Source organism: Rhipicephalus sanguineus, chromosome 1 (genome assembly GCF_013339695.2).
Source record: "Rhipicephalus sanguineus isolate Rsan-2018 chromosome 1, BIME_Rsan_1.4, whole genome shotgun sequence".
Classification (NCBI taxonomy): Eukaryota; Metazoa; Arthropoda; class Arachnida; order Ixodida; family Ixodidae; genus Rhipicephalus; species Rhipicephalus sanguineus.
The window spans coordinates 216,417,644-216,436,431 of record NC_051176.1 but is presented as its reverse complement, the minus strand read 5'-3'; the positions used below and the strand labels follow the sequence as shown (position 1 = coordinate 216,436,431).

At 43.5% G+C, this 18,788-nt stretch overlaps 1 protein-coding gene across 1 annotated transcript in view; it reads left to right on the top strand.

The window, feature by feature from the left end:
• The window catches only part of LOC119371880 (Golgi apparatus protein 1), an 85,469-nt gene that overhangs the window by 57,185 nt on the left and 9,496 nt on the right, over positions 1 to 18,788 (top strand). The window contains exons 14-18 of the mRNA XM_037642333.2: positions 39 to 127; positions 4,875 to 4,989; positions 7,737 to 7,829; positions 12,796 to 12,948; positions 16,150 to 16,368. Coding sequence (XP_037498261.1) covers positions 39 to 127; positions 4,875 to 4,989; positions 7,737 to 7,829; positions 12,796 to 12,948; positions 16,150 to 16,368 — 669 coding nt within the window. The remainder of the gene's footprint in view (positions 1 to 38; positions 128 to 4,874; positions 4,990 to 7,736; positions 7,830 to 12,795; positions 12,949 to 16,149; positions 16,369 to 18,788) is intronic.

Here is an 18,788-nt window from a genome sequence, read left to right as displayed (position 1 = left end):
CTTGTATAATGCATGCTTTCATTTGATATTTTTTAAAGATTTCATTGAAAGACTACAAGTTCAGCTATGCCTTTAAGGAAGCCTGCCGGAAGGATGCTCAGACATTCTGTGGAAACTCAAAGTCCGGGTAAGCTTTTCCAATGGCAACCACTGTATGCTGCCATAACTAAGCTACTGAAATGTTGCAAAGTTTCATCTGCGATCTGAGCACCAAATGTTTTCTTTCTAACTTTCTTGCTTCATACAGTTTATCAGACTCAAGTAGGACAACGCACTGTAAAATTACATTTGCCGTCCGCTGACCTTAAATGTAATGGAACCTGTCTGGTGCTAACAGGAAGTATACCTCTAACTCTTTCCCTACTGTGGGGAAAATGGCTGTTTTTGTAGATTTTTTTTTATTGTGAAGGAGATACGACACTAATAAGTTTATGCTATTATTGCCAATTAATGAAAAGAAATTTTAATGCAGTACATGAAAAGTATGCAGAATGAGTGTGCTTTTCAGGTGCAAAAGTTTCAGTAACAGGTTCTCTATGGGGTAGCACATTATTTATTTGCCAGAATCTAGAGCAAAAAATAAGATCAAACAAAGTTTGATATTACCTTAAAAAAAATTAAGGGTCATAAAATATAAAATATATTTCACCGTCTAATTGTCATTATCTGTTAGGATATCAAAATTTTGCCTTGAACCATACTTCCATTACAAAAAGTATCCTGGAAGCCCTATAGTTCAGTGTGCCACATAGAAGGGCAGTTCCTCGATGTAGAGCACATGGAAATGTAGCAAGTCTTGCAGTATATTGTTTTTTGTCTTGTTTTGCCGATGTCACATTTTTTGAAATTCTGGCATGTGTTCACATTAGCTGGCTGGTACTGAATGGCTCGAGATCATGGAAGAGACCAAACAAATCACATTTTATGAATGCTTCATTTAGTATGCTGTGCTTGCTGACGTGATCTTCATCACACCATTACCTCTCACTTTCTGCATTCAGCATATTGTGTGTTCTGCTGATGTGAGTACAGGATTTGCAGTGATTAATGGTTTTAGATTGAGCTACTAAAAGAAAGAAAATAGTCTAGCTAGAGTTTTGTGTACTTTCAATACCAAAATATTAATTTGTTAATGTTGATTGATTGATTGATTGATTGATTGATTGATTGAAAATTCTAGGTCTTCACTTTGGTACACACATTATGCCTGGTTATAAAGTAGTTATAAAGCTTGCAAATTTTAGCTTGATTTTTTGCATGCTCAGAAAGCAAATTTCTGCTCATCGGCATTCAGGTAGAGTTAATTGTTGGACAGAAATGTCTGTTTTGCATACAATATATCCATGAATTGGAAGGGTCTGTGTAGAGCTCTTGCGATACAACGAAGTTCTCACAAGCAAAGAAGCAGAATTAAATATTAAATTCTGAAGTTTTGTGCGCCAAAGCCATGACAACATTACAGGGCAGGCTGTAGTGGGAAACTCCGAATTAATTTTGATCACCTGGGGGTCTTAGCGTGCACATAAATCTAAGTGCACAGATGTTGTAGCCTCCTTCTAAGTGCGGCCACCATATCCGAGAATCAAATTCTCATCCTCCAGCTTAGTTAAGCACGACAAGGTCATAAATAGAAAAGGAGGTCATAAATAGAAAAGCAGGTCATAAATAGAAAAGGAGGGGGGGGGTGAATTTTGGCAAATTCTACCAAGTTCAAAACATACAGGGAAAATTTTTCCTCCACAGTGCCATGCATGTATGAGCATTCAAATAGTTAATGTGCTGTTTTGATGTCTGCAGTGTTGTTTTGACACCTCAAATATCTGTTTTGTTCATTGGTCATTTATGAACAGCGTCACCGGGTTCTGGTTTTGCGTTCAGTAAAAGTGCCCATTTCGTTGCAGTCACTGCAGTATCACTGGAAGCTCCTGTATTTTTTTCACTTTCTATACTGCACTCACTGCTCATTTCGCTGGGTGTTGAACATAAATTGGCCTGTAAATTTCCTGAGTGCAGATACACAAATTGTAGAAGAACAGGAAAGTTTTACATTCTAAAAGACTGGGCGTGCAAACATGGACAAGAAGGAAGTCAAGACACCACAAACGCCGACTAACAGCTGCAAAGGCGCACAATGACGGAAAAGAAAGAAGGCACGAAAACTTATCTGCACATGCCCGAGTGCATGCCGAAATTCGTTGAATGTGCAGTTTTGTACAGGCAGAGGAATGAAGAAATGCGTCTAATTATTGAGGCGTGTCATATGGATAATAGTGGTAGCGCATGCGTGAGCCAACCATCAATTAACTTGCATAAAGAAAAAATGAAATGCCTTAACAGTTACCTTTCACGTAGACCCCACGCATGCCAGATTCATAGGTAGCCTAATGCCTGAGCATGCGCAGATAAGTTTTCGTGCCTTCTTTCTTTTCCGCCATTGTGTGCCTTTGCACTTGTTAGTCGGCGTTTGTGGTGTCTTGACTTCCTTCTTGTGTCCATGTTTGCATGCCTAGTCTTTTAAAATGAATACTTGCCAACTAGCTCAGCTTGCTGTTATGCTAAGGAAAGTTCTACGCATGCGCGACCCGTTAGCGCAACTGAAAGACTGAGACCGCAGTGCAACAAAGCTTGCAGTATAACGAATTTTTTTTTCCGCACGTACGACTTCGTTATATCAAGGTTCAACTGTATGTTGTAGCAGTGTTCAAGAGCACCACAAGTAAAAGAGAAAGAGGCCAACAAGATGCGGTATAGATGAGCAATCGTGGGTGTAAGCATAGAGAGACTGACCTGGATTCACTGTGTTCTCATACAATGGGGCATCTCATTCTCGTTACGATATATCTGAATTAAGCTCCTACTATCTATAATGTGGTTACCCCATTTCATTAGTATGCACCGGCTTTCAAAAGCTCTGTGACTGAATCTTTTGTTTTTGAGAAAATTTGATTGTTTTAGCACAAGAAGGCAATCTTGTTTGAAGAAAGGAGGGATTAAATAAAATGGTGGTGATTTGTATTAAGTGTAAATTAAAATTTATGTAACTCATCCCAAGATTAAAAAAAAACCATGTGCTCTAGGAAAGTTCTACCTGTTGTATATCAGTGGTAGTCGTGTGTACATACTACCTGTATTTTTTTTTTGTGACTAAGCACTATTAACTTTAATTAGCCAACTTCTTATTCTTGCTCGAATCGGTAAAATAATAACTTTATGTTGTAGATCGCCTCAAATAACCCCAGAATCAAGCATTTATTTTGTGCTGAAATCTGCGTGGTAGTTTTTTCCAAGAAAAAGCAAAAACACACGAAACACGCCAAATATGAAACAGACGTGCGCTCGCCCGCCGCTACTCAAGCACTTCCAAGCGTTCTTTAGTTGATACATGGTTGTGTTCGTTTATCGCCGCATTTTACAGGGCTTCAATGCGTCAGCGGCGTGTTTTGATGTGCGTCCATCAAATAACATGAAGCCGGGTGGTAACTGGTGGTTGTCTTTTTTTCCCTTTCTTGACCCTTCCGCCACCTTGCGTGACTCCGCAGAACTGATTTGCAATATGTGTCTAGTTGCTTCGAGTTGTCGATGAATTCGCCCTCGCGCTGCCAATTGCTAGCTTCCTGGTTAAAGGGGTGGTGCCATCAAATTTCGAGGCTATAACAAGCCTGTTGTGGGTTTCCTCTGTATGCAAGGACACTCCATACGAAGGGTCGGACACAGCAAACGTTTAGAATATATTTTAATTCACTTCCAAAGTGTACCTAAATGCCCATTCTCCCGATCGAAACCCATCGCTAGCGCGCCAACACTGACGTAGATCTGTAGGACAGGCAACGAAAGTTGTAGTGACGTCACACCATATCTGCTGTAGTAACGTGAGTGGCCTCCGGACCTCCACCACTTCCGCAACGTATGTACCGGCTGTAGTGAACTAGAATATATTCCAGTTCACTATAGTACAGGCAAAGCATCGGTTGCTACATCACTCGCTGAGTTTCGATCGATTCCTGGCTATGTGCGTCACAGCCTTGTGTGGTCACGTGACCACGCCTCCTACACTTCTACGTCACTGCCCAACCTCGGCGCCCAGAAACCGAAACCAAAAGTTGTCCACATCAAAAGGCGATATTAAATTATTTAGTGAGAATACATGAATCTTGGTGCATGCATCATGCTTCCTGGAGCTATAGGAAACGCTTACAGCAAAGAACGCGCAAGCCACAAATTTGGTGGCACCACCCCTTTAACTCAATTGGTAGAGTGACTGCCCCGGAAAGGCGTTGGTCCCAGGTTTGTACCTTGGACCAGGACGAATTTTTCGGCGACTATGAGGCTTCCTTCCTGAGAAATCCGTATGGATTTCCTTGTGGCTTTGTGCTACAAACGGGTGGTTGTCTATTTTCCCTTTCTTAATATTGAGCTTTGCAGATATGCTTGAGTTGGAGTTTTTTGCATTGCGTAGGGTCATTATTGTTGAGCCAAATACATATTTATGTGGCAATGTTGACTTCTTGGAGATACTTTGTTGGTGCTCACTTGTAACTTGTATGTAGCTAGTGACGTTGCATATTTTAATATCAAAGGAGTTGTGTGGCTTTTTTTCAAGAGGCTTTTAATGAATTCATTGCTGTGTATTGAACCTTTTGATTAAATATTTCATGCATTATTTAGAAAGTTTTAATTCTCTGGCATTATATGTAGTTTCTGTAAATCTTTTGCAAACACACAAACTGCAAGCTCAATGTTTATACTTTTTATTTTTTGTTCTTAAGTTTATTGACCCTTTCTAGTCACAAATATTTTCTTGTGCATCTGAAATACCATGCTATAAAATTTTTTACGTGGAAAATAATGGGTTGTGACTGCTTTATTCAATGCAGTGCTGATGTTGTGAGCTGTCTTAGCAAGTTGGTGCTGGATGATGTCACCGATGAGAAGACGCCACGAGTCTCTTCACGTTGCAGGCAGCAGCTGCGAGTCGAACTTTTCCAAAGGGTTAGTAGGTTGCGTTGAAGTGTTGTGCATCTTGGGCATTAGAAGCTTCCTACAGCCATCAAGAAGGTTCAGATATATATATATATATATATATATATATATTTGTTTACTGATCTAACACTGCTTAGTTTGTAAGGATGATGTATGTGACGATAAATTCAGCAATTCTGATTAAGCCTCTCTCTGCTAGCAACAACTTGTAGGTTTGGGCGAGTCGGTTCATGATGCGAAAACTAGAAGCAGCGCGAAAAAAATGACGACAAAAATAGGAACACACACAACAGGACTAGCGCTGTACTGCCAACTGAATGTTTATTGAAAAATCACCACTTATAGCTATGCCACCAAAAACGCCTTGTCACACAAAAAACGCCACAAAAAATCAACGATTGCGGACATGCGTATTGCTAAACTAACAGGTGTTTATCGAGAAAAGATCTCTCATGAGTAGTTAAACTAAGTGACGCCGCGCTGACACACTTATCTCCAGCTTTATTGATTAAATAAGCTTCCACGATTTCTCTTTCTTTTTTGGATTTTCCAAACGTCAAAAAACTAGCTTGCCCGAACTTGGGTGTGCATGCGCATTTTTTACAGTGCGAGGCTAGATGGCTGCCATAGCCATTTTTGACATTGTTCTTATGTTGCCTGGCCCTATCGTTAAAGCATTGCTCAGTTTGTCCGATGTACACTCTCCCACAACTTAATGGTATCTCATAAACAACATCAGAGGTGCACTTGGTGAACTTCGTTTCATGGTTAGTAGTACATATCATTTGTTTTCGACCTTTCATAGCATTACACAGCGTTGAAAGTTTACGAGGAGCAGAAAATACGAGGTTGACTTAGTGCCTGTTGGCCACTTTCTTCAGGTTATGCGATAACCTGTGCACATATGGTATCACATGAAACGGTCTCTTGTCTTTTTCTTGCTCATCAGTTTTTCTTCCTGAACGTTTCAATCTTTGTAGCAAAGTTTCACTCACAGCTGTGATGACGGAAGTAGGGTAACCGAATGATTTAAGTCTTTCGGTCTGATGCATTAGGCTAGCCTTCATTTGGTGCTCACATGATTTGTTAACCCCTTGAGGGTTTTCGCCGTACATGTACGGCAGAAGCTTCCTGGTACCAAAGGGTTTTCGTCGTACATGTACGGCATAGCGTTTATTTTTAAAACGCGCGCCTTTTTCGATCAGTTCTCTTGTTTGGCCTGTGCATCCACACTTCAGAAATACGGGGAATTTTTTTCATGCGCCGATGTCTCTCTGTTGTATTTTTTTTTTCGCTTCCCAAAACGGCGCGCCGCCTATCGCTTGCCCATCCGAGCGCGTTCGCGGTGCAGCTGGTTTAAAGTGCGCGCCTTTTTTGATGATTTCTCTTGCTTGGCATGTGCTGCCACGCTTCGGGAATACGTGGAATTTTTTTCATGCGCCGATGTCTCTCCGTTGTTGCCTTTTTTATGCTTCGCAAAATGGCGCGCCGCGCACCGGCTATCGCTTGCGCAACCGAGAGCGCCCGCGGCGCGGTTTGGTTTCAAACGCGCACCTTCTCCCATTTCGCTTGCTTGGAATGTGCTGCCACGCTTCGGGAATACGTGCCATTTTTTTAATGCGCCAACTTCTCTCCGTCTTTTCTTTTTGCTTTCCAAAGAGGCGCGGCGGCTTGTAGATCCTGAGTAAGTGCCCACCTTCAGCAAGTCGAAACTACCGGCAAAATGGACAGGGGGCGCTTTCCTGGAACGGCACCAAAATTCAAGATGGCGGCACCAAAGTATTCCCGCAAAAAAAAAAAAAAAACTGAGTGCATGTGGACGTGCTCAGAAATCTTCGCGAACTTGCTCGTGGCATGACGCATTATTTCTGCTCACAAACACAAGCAGCACAATGGCAAAGCAATCAGACCGCAGGAATCATGGCATGGAAGCACACCCGACAATGACACAACAGAACAGCGCTAAGCAACTTAGATCTCAGAGGCCTTACTTTTGTGGACTACGTCGCAATAGGTACCATTGTGGAATACAGATGTCGAAGGCTATGCTTTTGCTTGCGGAACCCTGAAAATCGTCATGGGTGTCTTGCGCTAAGTTCGGGATGCAATCATTATGTGGGAAAAATATCAAATTTAAAAACAAATTTCAGGAACAGGCGCTTAGAGGTCGGGCTGCTAAGCAGGATTGGATGGGATTCAAGCAGGCCAATGTTGCATGGACGCGATGCATGATCGGTGGGGAGGGGGGGGGGGGCTTTTTTTGAACAGCGTGGTAATTTGAAATTGGCAGAGAAATTGGAGGGGGCGTTTGCTTGGAATTTTACGGTATACTAATTTTATGAAGAAATGTTTCCGACAACAGTGCTGCAGTGAAGCCAACCTCTACTTGCTTTAAGATTTTTCATTTAGAAATAACCAGTTGCTTTCTGTTCAACTTTATATTCATTCTTTGCACGGGTTTGAAGTATGTCATAATCCTTATGCATTACATGGAAATGGTTATTTCTACCACATTCTTCATCAAAACCTAATTTCAAAATCTGCTATTTCTTTTTATTGTCTCAAAAGTTTATGTCTCTCTTATTGTCTTAGACAAGACACAGAAATGAGGCCGTTATACACGGGTACAAAATGTTGCTGACTGACAGCTGAAGTAGAATCTACTATGTATGTCATGATATTAACTTGTGGCAACTTTAGGGTCCCAGCACTAAATGATAAAGTGTGCTAAGCTTTGTGCTTTTTATTCATTTCAGGAAGAAAATATCAAGCTAGATCCAAAACTGGATGCTGCTTGTGCCTCTGACCAACGTAATCTGTGCAGCAATGTTCACCCTGGTGAAGGCGCTGTAAGTTCTAAATCTCGGTCTTTGCTACTCAAGGGAGACTTTATTAATCAATGAACTTTCCTTAGACATACTTTTCAGGCAGCAAAATGATTGGCATGCTTGCTTATTTGTTGCTCGTCATATATACTGCAGACTTGCATTGCTGAGCTAATGCCTGGCAGTAACTGAATATTCAGGTGCTGGAGGTGGTAGTTCAGCTTTAGTTGTGCTGTAGATGACATCCTTGGTGGCAATTTACCAAAACCTGACCACACGCATTGTTAACTTCTTTTTGCAAGAGTGTTTATCTTGCAAAAAAAAAAAATATTATGTAGTGCAAGTGCATGGCTAATAGTATTTTGATCCTTCATTTTGCTGTAGTGGCTTGGCAACAATGGCATTCTGCTTAGTGCAAGGCACGGTGCAAGACTTTTAGGTGAGCGAACAACGCGGAGAGAGCGCTTTGTGGGGAGAGACGGATGATGTACTACTTCTTCTCAGTGCCGAGAGGTGGCGCGCCAAACTCAAGCCCGTACCGGCCGGTTCGCCCGCCGCAGAAAACTCCTTCGCGCCGCATGGGCAATGTGGAGCACGTTCGTTTGCTGCTCTGCTGGTGCTGTGTTTTTTCGTGCTGGTCCTGTTCCTGGTGTTCGTGTGAAGTGGAATAATGGGCAAGTGTTTTGTGCCCTTTTGCAACAGCGGCTACAAATCCTGCAATGAGAAGTACGCTCTTTTCACGCCGCCAGTGAACGAAGAAAGACTTCAGGCGTGGAGGCGTGCGATACCTCGAAAAGACCACGTGTTGCAAAGGACCGACCGTGTGTGTGAAAGGCACTTCGCTCCCCATTTCGTGCTGAAGACGTGGTCCTCAGAATTTAATGGACATGTTTTAATGTCCGGGAAGAGGAGAGCCGGGCTCACCAAGGATGCTGTGCCGTCTATTTTTGATGGTGCTCCTGGCTACCTGTCAAAAAAGATTAAGAGCCCTCGAAAGGAGACAATACGACAGACATGTGGCGAGCTGACCCGCACTTTTACCCGCGCTAAACGCTGTGAAGAGACCGCAGAGCAAGAGACCCACCCTCGTTTGCTCGCAGAAAATGCAGTGCCGAAGCGAAGTGCTTGTGCAAACGAAGTTGGCGACGCCACCGAAGCCGCAATTGTGCATTCTACCACGTTTCTACCCTGTCTGTGTTTGATCGACTGTTTGCGTCAGCTGCAAGCATATGCCTTCCCTCGTCATCGTGGGCTGTCCATCGAATTGACAGCGACGGGTTTAAGGATGTCCTGTTCAATGTCGCTTCCATGCCTTGCAACAGCAGTGACGGACCTGGTGTGCCGTTTAACAGAAAGTCTGTGCACATCAAAAGCGACATGACTGTGCAATTGCTTTTATTTGGCAAGCCTATTCAACCCAGTGATGTTGGCATAAGTTCACTTGCTACATCGGTGTTTGAAGTTGAAGAGATGGTACGAGCTGTGGCAAATTTAGACGTTTGCTCTGGAGGGCCAAGCTTGAAAGATTTTCTGAATGTCTCTCCGCAATGCGCTTACATCGATTGTGAAAGGAAATGGCGGCACAACAAATGTCCACTTGTGTCACCCGGTAATGCCATTTGTCGGTCATGCAGAGCCTTAGTTGACACTTTGAGAATACATAATGACCGGTGGATTGCAAGAGGTCGGCAGAGGCAACCATCTAAGCACATCAGGATCTCTGTACTGCCTGATCAGAAGGAGAAGCTGGACGCTTTGCGGAAAGCGAAGTCTGCATTGCGACGATCACGCGCACGACTGGTGAAGCGCAACCAGCTGCTTGCGAGGCAGCTTCAGAACACCAGACAAGAATTAATGAAGTTGCAGGATGAAGAAATCGGAGAGAAGCTCCGAGGGCTTGATATTCCACCAATGCAGCTTGTTCTCCTGGAAGAGTGTATCTCTGCTGCTAGAGCAACAAGCTCGAAGAACAGAAGGTACTCCGACGACTGGCTGCTGCTGTGCCTTTTGATGCATATTAGAAGCCCTGCGTCTTACTCCTTTCTTTGAAATAATGAGGTACTACCTTTGCCATGTGTGTCCACGATCAGAAAATACATAAACATGGTAGGACTGAAGTGTGGCTTTGATTATGAGTTTTTCGAAGCCCTAAAGGTTAAAATCTCCAGTAAGGCAGCCTTCCAGCGCAGAGGAATACTCATCCTTGATGAAATTCAGGTCAGGAAAGAAATGTGTGTAAACTCAAAAACCATGACTTATGCTGGCCTTGTCGATCATGGTGAGGGTATCGGCCAGAAAGACGAGTTGGCTGATCATGGGTTGGTGTTCGCATTTGCACCGTTCGGTGAGCACTACTTGCAGCCAGTAGCTGTGTTCGCTTCCAAAGGACCGACGAAAGGGACACTTTTAGCCCAGTTATTGCTTCAGTGCATTGTACGTTTGGAGCAGGCTGGCGTTATTATTTATGGCGTTGTTTGCGATGGTGCATCCACAAATAGGGCGATGTGGAAGACATTAGGTGTCAGTGGTGCCAAAGGGCGTGTGGTAAATTCATTTGAGCATCCATCAAATCCATCAAAAAGAGTATATGTGGTCGCAGATGTGCCGCACCTTTTCAAATGCATTTGGAATCGTTTGCATGACAAGAAAATCCTAAAGAGGAAGGGCAAACTGATAAAATTGTCCTGCTATGATGCTCTGTTTGTAGCAGACTCGAAAAATGCTGGAAAGCTTCGAGTGTGCCCAAAAATTTCATACAATCGTGTCAATCCCTCAAATATGCTGCGCATGAGAGTTAAGCTGGCTACTCAAATTTTCAGCAGGACTGTTGCGAAGGGGCTGCAGTTTTACGCATGTCGAGGAGCACCGCGACTGTATGATGTGGAACCCACCATGGAATTTACATTGCTGTTAAATGATATGTTTGATGCCCTCAACAGACTCTTTCCTGCTGAAGGATTAACACCAGGGTGCAAAGATTTTGACGTCCTCATCAAGGCTTCTGAGTGGCTTGATGATTGGGAGGAAAAAGTGTTGCGGGGTGACATACACAAAGACCTCTTTCTTACGCAGTCTACAGCTGATGGATTACGGGTTACGTTAAAATCAGTAAGGGAATTGTCACTGTACCTTCTGGAACACTGCGACTTTAAGTATGCGCTTACAGGTAAAATGAACCAGGACCCTTTAGAGTGCTTCTTCGGCATCATCAGACAAGCGGGTGGCCAAAATGAGCATCCCACTTTCCCTACTTTCTTGCAACTCTACCACATGCTGTCGCTCTATTCGCTGCTAAAACCACCACGGTTTGGAAACTGTGTTGCACCAGAAAAGGGGCAGTCTGCCTTTATTACTCTTGCCGATTTTAGGGAAATATTTAAGTCTTCCTCAGCACAGCGCACTGGAAAGCATGAAGAGCTGAAGCAGAAGCTTGATGGCTTAGTAAGCACCGGAAAGTGGGAGTGTGACGAGGTATTCGAGCATGATTATTCAAATGCCACTGTTGTTGAGTGCATCGTCTATTATGTGACAGGATTTATCACAGGGAAGCTGAGCAAGGAAGCATCCTGTGCTACTTGCAAACAAGCTCTCGAAGGGAAAACTGGCATTTGTGGTGCACCTTGTGATCTGCAAGACAAGAGGTAACCTGAAGCACCCAAACATTCACCCTTATCATCTCTTCAAGGAAGCTGAGGAACATTTCTCGAAGTATGCCAGCGAGAGAGATGTTTATGACAGAACGACAGATGCTATTCTGGAAAACTTTAATTTCACGTTTCCATGTGCTCTCCACAGAGAGGATATGCTAGCCAAGCTGCTACATTATTACACATGTCTCCGCATGCGGCAGTATTGCCGACAACTCAAGAATAACCAAGCCAAGAAAAGCCAGGATTTGCGGAAGATGTCGAAGCTTGTGTGAGAGCTTTGTGACCCAATGAACATTTGAAATCCTAACTTTTGTTCAATTTGTGTTATTCATTACATAACTATGCTTTCTGCACATCGCTATTTGTGTTTGGAAATTTCGGTGCCTTTTTGAACGCTTGTTCTCTATAAATAAATTTTCGTGAGGTCACTAAGTTGTCGGGTACTTGTTTACTTATAACAATTTATCAGGCAGTGATGTATCGCTCACCATCCGCATGAATCTGTAATCTAGTTAGTGCAATCTTCGCCACACACATCGAAAAAATTCAGAGATTTATTCTCTCTGGTATAAACAAGCACTGTGTGGAACCGATATGCTTGATGTGAAACCAATACCTACGCGCAGTGGGTAAATTTAAATTACGAAGTTTAAGGTAATAAAATTCCGAATTTGTAGGTGTCTTACTGTGGGTTTCTGAATTGATTGCGGTCACTTGTGATTCTTACAAAGGCAAGACTTTGAAAGAAACAGTCGTTTCAGTATGCCGCTTCTTTCGGAACGCAGTCGCTGCACATGCGAGCGCCTGACAAGGGGATGTCCTTTGCTTCAGCAGTCGTACAAAGTGGCTAAATGTGATAACAGCGTGCTACGTCTTGTGCGAAATAGTTAAGGCACCGTTGCATTTAAAGTATTATCCATGTGCATACTTATGAGCAAGCAGAGTTTCAAGTGAACTCCAGGCTGCGATACTTCCACCCACCTACCGAAGTGGCCGGGGCATCGTTGACCGTGCGGTAGTTGGTAGCGCCATCTGTGAGGGCTATTGAGAAAGAGAACTATACGGGGGCTGGGAAAGCGGCGCCCTTCTCTCACCTAAGTATTCTTGCACCGTGGTGCAAGGTCATGGATTTGTTTTTTCACATCAGTCCTTGCGTTTTTAACGTGCAGTACATGGTATTGCTTGTGTTTTGAGTGTACGTAAGGTACCCTAAATGATTAATATTCATTCATTGGCCCCCACAACAGCACTTGTTTTGCCTTAGTATTGCTTTGATATGTTAAGTCATACCAATCAGTGTCCTACTAAAATTTGTCTTTTTTTTTTTGTTTGCCTCTTAGATGCTGGAATGCCTGAAGGAACATAAGAATAAGCTCACCCGAGAATGCCACATTGCAATATTCCAGCGAGAACGTTTGGAAGCGGAAAGCGTGGGTTTGGACTACAGCCTCACATTGGCTTGCAAATCAGCATTGCGCCAATTCTGTCCTGAGGTATGGTACATTTGCACATAATTCCACATAATTTCTTGAACTGAAGCATACTATGTAAATCTTTGGAAACTACGTTAGCAGACATTATGAACCTCCAAGAGTTTAAAAGAAAATCATCACTGTAGAGCTGTTTCTTTAAATCCGGGAATCGCCAGGAAGGAGCAGCACAGTTTGTGCAGGAAAGCAGCAGCCATGTTGGCCATGTCACCACTGGAGCAGTACCCAGAAATTGAGCTGTATAGCCTTGATGTGCCATGCACAATGCAATTTTTGATGAACAGCAGAACGTATCTTTCCAAGGTGCGGACATTATCCTAAAACAACTGCTGAGGGATCGAGCCATTCTTGTTGGCTTCGTTCAGGACAGGCTCGCCCCCTTAAAACAATTCAGGTTGACTTCCCTACAGAAACCACAAGAAGCTTCTTGCTGCCTGACGCGTTGCTGCCAACAACAACGATCTTCCATTGATTTTTCGCTCTTTGCCACCATAGCAGGCATCACCAGTAAAAGCAAGAGCTTTTTCTAGAAGAATTTCTTTAAATAAGCCGGTTTTATCACAGTTGAAATTGTGCGTAGGAGCAAACTGCTGCAGCAAACACTGCAGTTTTTCATTGCAGTACTGCGTGATGGCTGAAGTGTCGACATTGCTGCTTCACTGCGAATCTTCTTTAACGTGAGGTCATTTCAGTTCTTGAAGTTTCTCAGCTACCCATCACCGAACTTTGACGTTGATTTGAAGTGTGAGAATCTGTGCCTTTTGTTTTAAGATGCAACAAGAGATTGGAATGCTGGGAACGGCATTCAACTACACAGTGAGAGCTTTTCCAAGCTTCAGGTAGACGCTCCGGCTCTCATTCTTTTTTTAAGGCCCATTGATGTTCTGGCAGCTTCCAAGATCTTCACCATATTTTTGAGAAAATTCAAAATCATAAGTGCAAATGCCAAACACCTTGCCCATGTTGGCTTGTGACTGGCCACTCTCAACTTGCTTGAAAGATGGCAGCTTTCTTCTTCATCGTCAACCTATAATATTGCTTTCTGCACTGAAATCTATTGGTGAGGATGATGAAGGTGAAGTAGGTGCCATGATAGAAAATTTCAGACTGTTATTTATTGATTCTGTAGGGTGTGTGGCGGTGCAGCAAGGACGTCCGGGAAAATTGGTCTTTTTATAGGAAACTACGTTTTTATCCCTTCAATAACTCATGTACAAATTACTGCCTAGTTATTTTCCTTTAGTGCCTCATTAAGCCCAACCTCATGGACTGAATTTCTGGTGTTCAAGCAGCAAATTTCGTTGGGCAGCCGGTGTCAAAAATTTGCACATGCACCTCCGATCCACAGGGAGGTGATATTTTTGCCCGCTGCCGGAGCCACCGGAAGCGTCAAGCACGTGGTGACCTGCGCCAACCTGTCAGGAGGCACCACTTATGGTTGCTGCCTCCTGGGGCTGATAGTGGTGCTAGCACAGTTCACATGCTCCTGCATGTTACTTATTTGTATTACCGCAACAGTTTTCCACTGTGAAGTGAACATGCAAGCATGGCTTGTCCACCAATATGTGCTATGACTGGCTGTAAGCGTTGTGCAGGCAACTGCCACATCATGTTGGCTGATATGCTGCCCACATTGACAGTGGTTTGACGGCACTTGCTGCTAGATCGTCGCATGAGGGGCAGTGCAGCAAAAATGTGTTGGTGTGCTGCAGCACACTTCTTGACGTGTGAACTTTAGTGCTGAAGTTCGTTCCCTGAGGCACGTATCCTGTCTCACTGCTGCTTTTTGAATTTCACATTAGGTATATGTTTTGACGTTTGACTGTGCTAAGGCCATCTTAAAGGGACACTAAAGAGAAAAACAATTTTTGTATTAGTAAATTACTATTTTACGATACCAAAATCACCATGCTTGCCATGAGAAGACGATTGCCAAGTGAGAAAACTCGCAAAAAGAAAACGCAGGTGGCGACGTCACCTTGAAATTCCTGCGCCTATTGGCATGACGTCATAGATTTTGATGGCGTTTACCCGGGCCTACATAGCTCCTAATTGACAAAGATGAAGTACATTTTCCTTTGAGGGGGCCAGAGCCTTAACATACAAAGTTTCAGGAAATTTCTTTGAGCCAATGTCGCCTAAATACGAAAAATACACTCTGAAATCCACGACGTCAGCGCGGAGATTTTGGCGTGATATTTAAAATAAAACTTCAACCTTGATTGACTTTCTCCTCCATTATGAAAGCTATGATGGTGAATTTAACTACATTAAAGTTTTTAGTAAAATTTATAATTTATCGATCTAGACTGATTCATTGTTTCACTTAAGTGCCCCTGTAAGGAATTTGAATGCATCAAGCTTAGCACTGTGTGTGTGTGTTTTGTTTGTTTGTTTCCCTTCTTCTCGTAGGGGCGTTCTTAATAGTGCGATTTTCGCTCTGCCACAGCGTTTTACTGGTTATGGTGCTCATCTGCTGACGCGAAAATGCTTGAGGCCCGTGTACTTAGATTGAGGTGCACATTAAAGAAACCCAGTTGGTTGAAATTTCTGGAACCCTCCACTACGGCGTCCCTCATAATGATATCGTGGTTTTAGGATGTAAAACCTTAACAATTAATATTAATAGTACAGCTTTCCAATTCAATTTAATGTGAATATCAGAAATACAGGGTTTGAGCACTGAATTTGATTTTTTCTATTTATAAAGGTATTGAAATTGCACAAAAATTCTGGCAAATCCCAAACACTGTGGGAATCACCAAAATGCTAATGAAGATGGCTTTATAGAACATTTTTACAGTTGTTGGTTGCCATAAAGTCTCCTGGCAGTATTAGAGATGACTCAAAGCATATTGGTTGAGGTGATCAATCACAACGTGCGGATGCGGGCATGTCAAGTTTCGGTTCTTGTACTAGAATTCATTTGCACTTCAAATGGTTGGTGTTCGTGAAGCAACCTTCAGAAGCATTCTTCGCATTTGCTGTATCATATGCCTGCTGTGTGGCCAATTTAAAATACCCAATGCTAGTAGACGTCTGGAAAATGCCACCTTGTGATTGAGTATTATACAATGGGAAAGACACGTGTTTGCGAACTGAAGTAGAGCAGATGGAGAGCGGCAGCTTCTCATCCATGCTAAGCTGCTACTGCCTGTCATCACTGGTGTTGAAAGAAGTAAAGCAGCTGGGATATCCTTTCAGGTTGAACCCACCCGGGCCCTTCACTGCTTGGCAGACCATCGCAAAGAACCTACAATGGATGTTCGGTGCCGCACCATGGTGCAACGCCGTCTGGTGGAACAAAACACAGACTACAGGCTCAATGCCCAGTTGCAGCATGCCTGTCGTATGGACATTGCCAAGTTCTGCTCAGCCCTTGTGCTTGACAAGGCAGCAGAAAGCACAGAGCTGCAGGGAAAGGTTGTTTTTTTGTTTATATATACTTATCTTTATTTAAAAATTCAAAGAATGATAGAAAGGGAAGAGGGCTTAAGAAAGGCAGTTCTTTAAGTAAATGTTGTGCCATTGAGTACTAGATTCAGGCCTTTATTTCTGCAGAGGGCCTCTTCATGTCATTGTCACTAAACTGGTGCTTATCCAGGTAAGCAAAAACAGCAGGCTAATAGCCCCTAAGCAGCTTTCTTTTTTTGTCTTTCCAGAAGCATCCTTATATACACAGAGGTTTTTGCTTTTTAGTGTAGCTTTCTCAATCAGGCTCATTTTGCTCATCATCATGGCAATCAGGCAGTAGCAATATCCTTTATTTATATAAAGCACACGTTTGCCAGTTTTAATTTGTGGCATAATGACTAATAATTTCTTTACTGCTAACTTAAAAGTTATGATAAAATTACATTGGTTATGCATCATTGTTGGGGCTCCTTTTTAACCCAGTAAAATATGAGATATGAGGTACATACTGTTGAAGCTTGTTAATTCGGATTTCACAGCACTGGAAAATATCAATAAATGCCAAGTTTCAGCATTTTTATGCCAACATCAAGCAGACATATCAACAGTCCAACATAGATGTGCTGCATGTTCTTATTGGGTGTAGCATTTAGGAGGTAGTTTAAAAATGTTTACTGCATGGGCCTGTTTTCATCTAGGGAAGATATTGCTTGCCCTCATATGTATTTTGCATTAAATCTGCAAAATTTTTATGATACCTTGCAAACGATTAGCATGCAGAGAAAACTTCACGAGGTTGCTTCAGAATAAAAATAGCATCATTACAGCCTTTGCAATACAACAGTGAAAGCAGTGTGATATGCATTTTCGGATGAAAAAGGGCACTTACAACCACACACATCTGCAAATCATTTTATTGTTATGGGTTGACCAGCAGTGTATTCGTCGAATGTGAAGTAGTTAACTGAGCTTGATTCCATCACTCAAGCATCTTTGTTTACCTACTGTTTCTGTGCCATTTATTTGTGACAGAGCTTTTGCTTGAGCTAATTGTTCAGACATACTGGTATAGTCATTAAGGCGTGAAAGTGGGGGGGAGGAAGTGAGAAACATTGCCAGGGCATTTCTGTGCTTACGTTTTTTCAAGCCTTAATAACTGTACCATCACTTCCATATGATTGTGCATAGAATTATGCTTGCATGCCATGCTAGATCAACTAACATGAAATGGAAATCGTGCATGAAAGCAATGATGTAATGTACAGGTCGTCCACTCTTGGTACGAACACGGCGCCGCGTGGCTGCGCTCCGCGGGCCGCCGGCGCTAGCGGTGCGGCCGCGCATCGAAGCTGATCGGCACAGGCGCACAAGAGCTTGGAGGCGGGGCTTCGTTTCGATTGAAAAGCGCGGGAGCACGCCGTGCGTGTTTTACCGTGAAGCAAACTTAAAGCGCCTGAGAAACCACGAAGCGCTGCAGGAAAGCGCGCTTCGCTCAGCGCAATGTGTTGTGTAGTTACGGTATTTGAGAATTGACGCCTTTACTGTGCGGCGCCGTGCACTGGCGGCCTGCACCATTCGGGCATTCAGCAACATCACATGCATGTGGCATTTTGTCGAGCTTTCTGTCAGAGCAACTTTCACAAGCGCGCAAAACACATGCGGCAGTACGCGATACCGAAACTACCACTGAGACGCGGCCGCGTGAGCGAAGCAGGACGCCAGGTGAAGCGCAGTTCGGCGAAAACGGAACCTTTGAACCACGTGCGCCGTTCCCCATGGCAACAAGTTCTTTTTTCGATGAATCAAACAAACGAACAAGCAGCATTTTATTACGTCTCTTGATGCACGGAAAGTTTTTTTTATCGTAGCTAGTTTGATTACGAGTGAATAATTGTAGTCGGACTCTTTCACGTCATCGGGATCATTTCCAAAATGTCCTGCTCGTGGCACTCATCGTGCAATACGTTTAGCTTAATTTCTCGGTAAGTAGGGCACTGCTGTTGATAATACAGTAAAACCTCGGTGATACGATCACGGCTGGTACGAATTTCGAGGTGATACGAATTTTTATGCGGTCCCGGCCAAGGCCCATTAGCCTGCACTATATTGGAGCAGGGTTGTTGCGAACCGATTTGCACCCCGCGACGTTTGATACGAACGTACGCTAGCGCACAAGTTCCAACAGGTGCTGCCCGCGCTGTCACGGGCATGCGCGATGCGCCACCGGGCATGCGCGCTGCACGACCGGGCTCGCGGGCATGCGCGGGGGCGCGGGCATGCGCGCTGCGCGACCATCAACGGTGCGTCGTTGTCTCCGAGATAGTGCGCGCATATTCGAGGCCTTTAGGCGCCATCGAGTTTAGATTACAGATGACGTTTACGTCGCGCTTTTTTTTTTTCTTCCGACGCGTTGACGCGTGCTCCTGTGC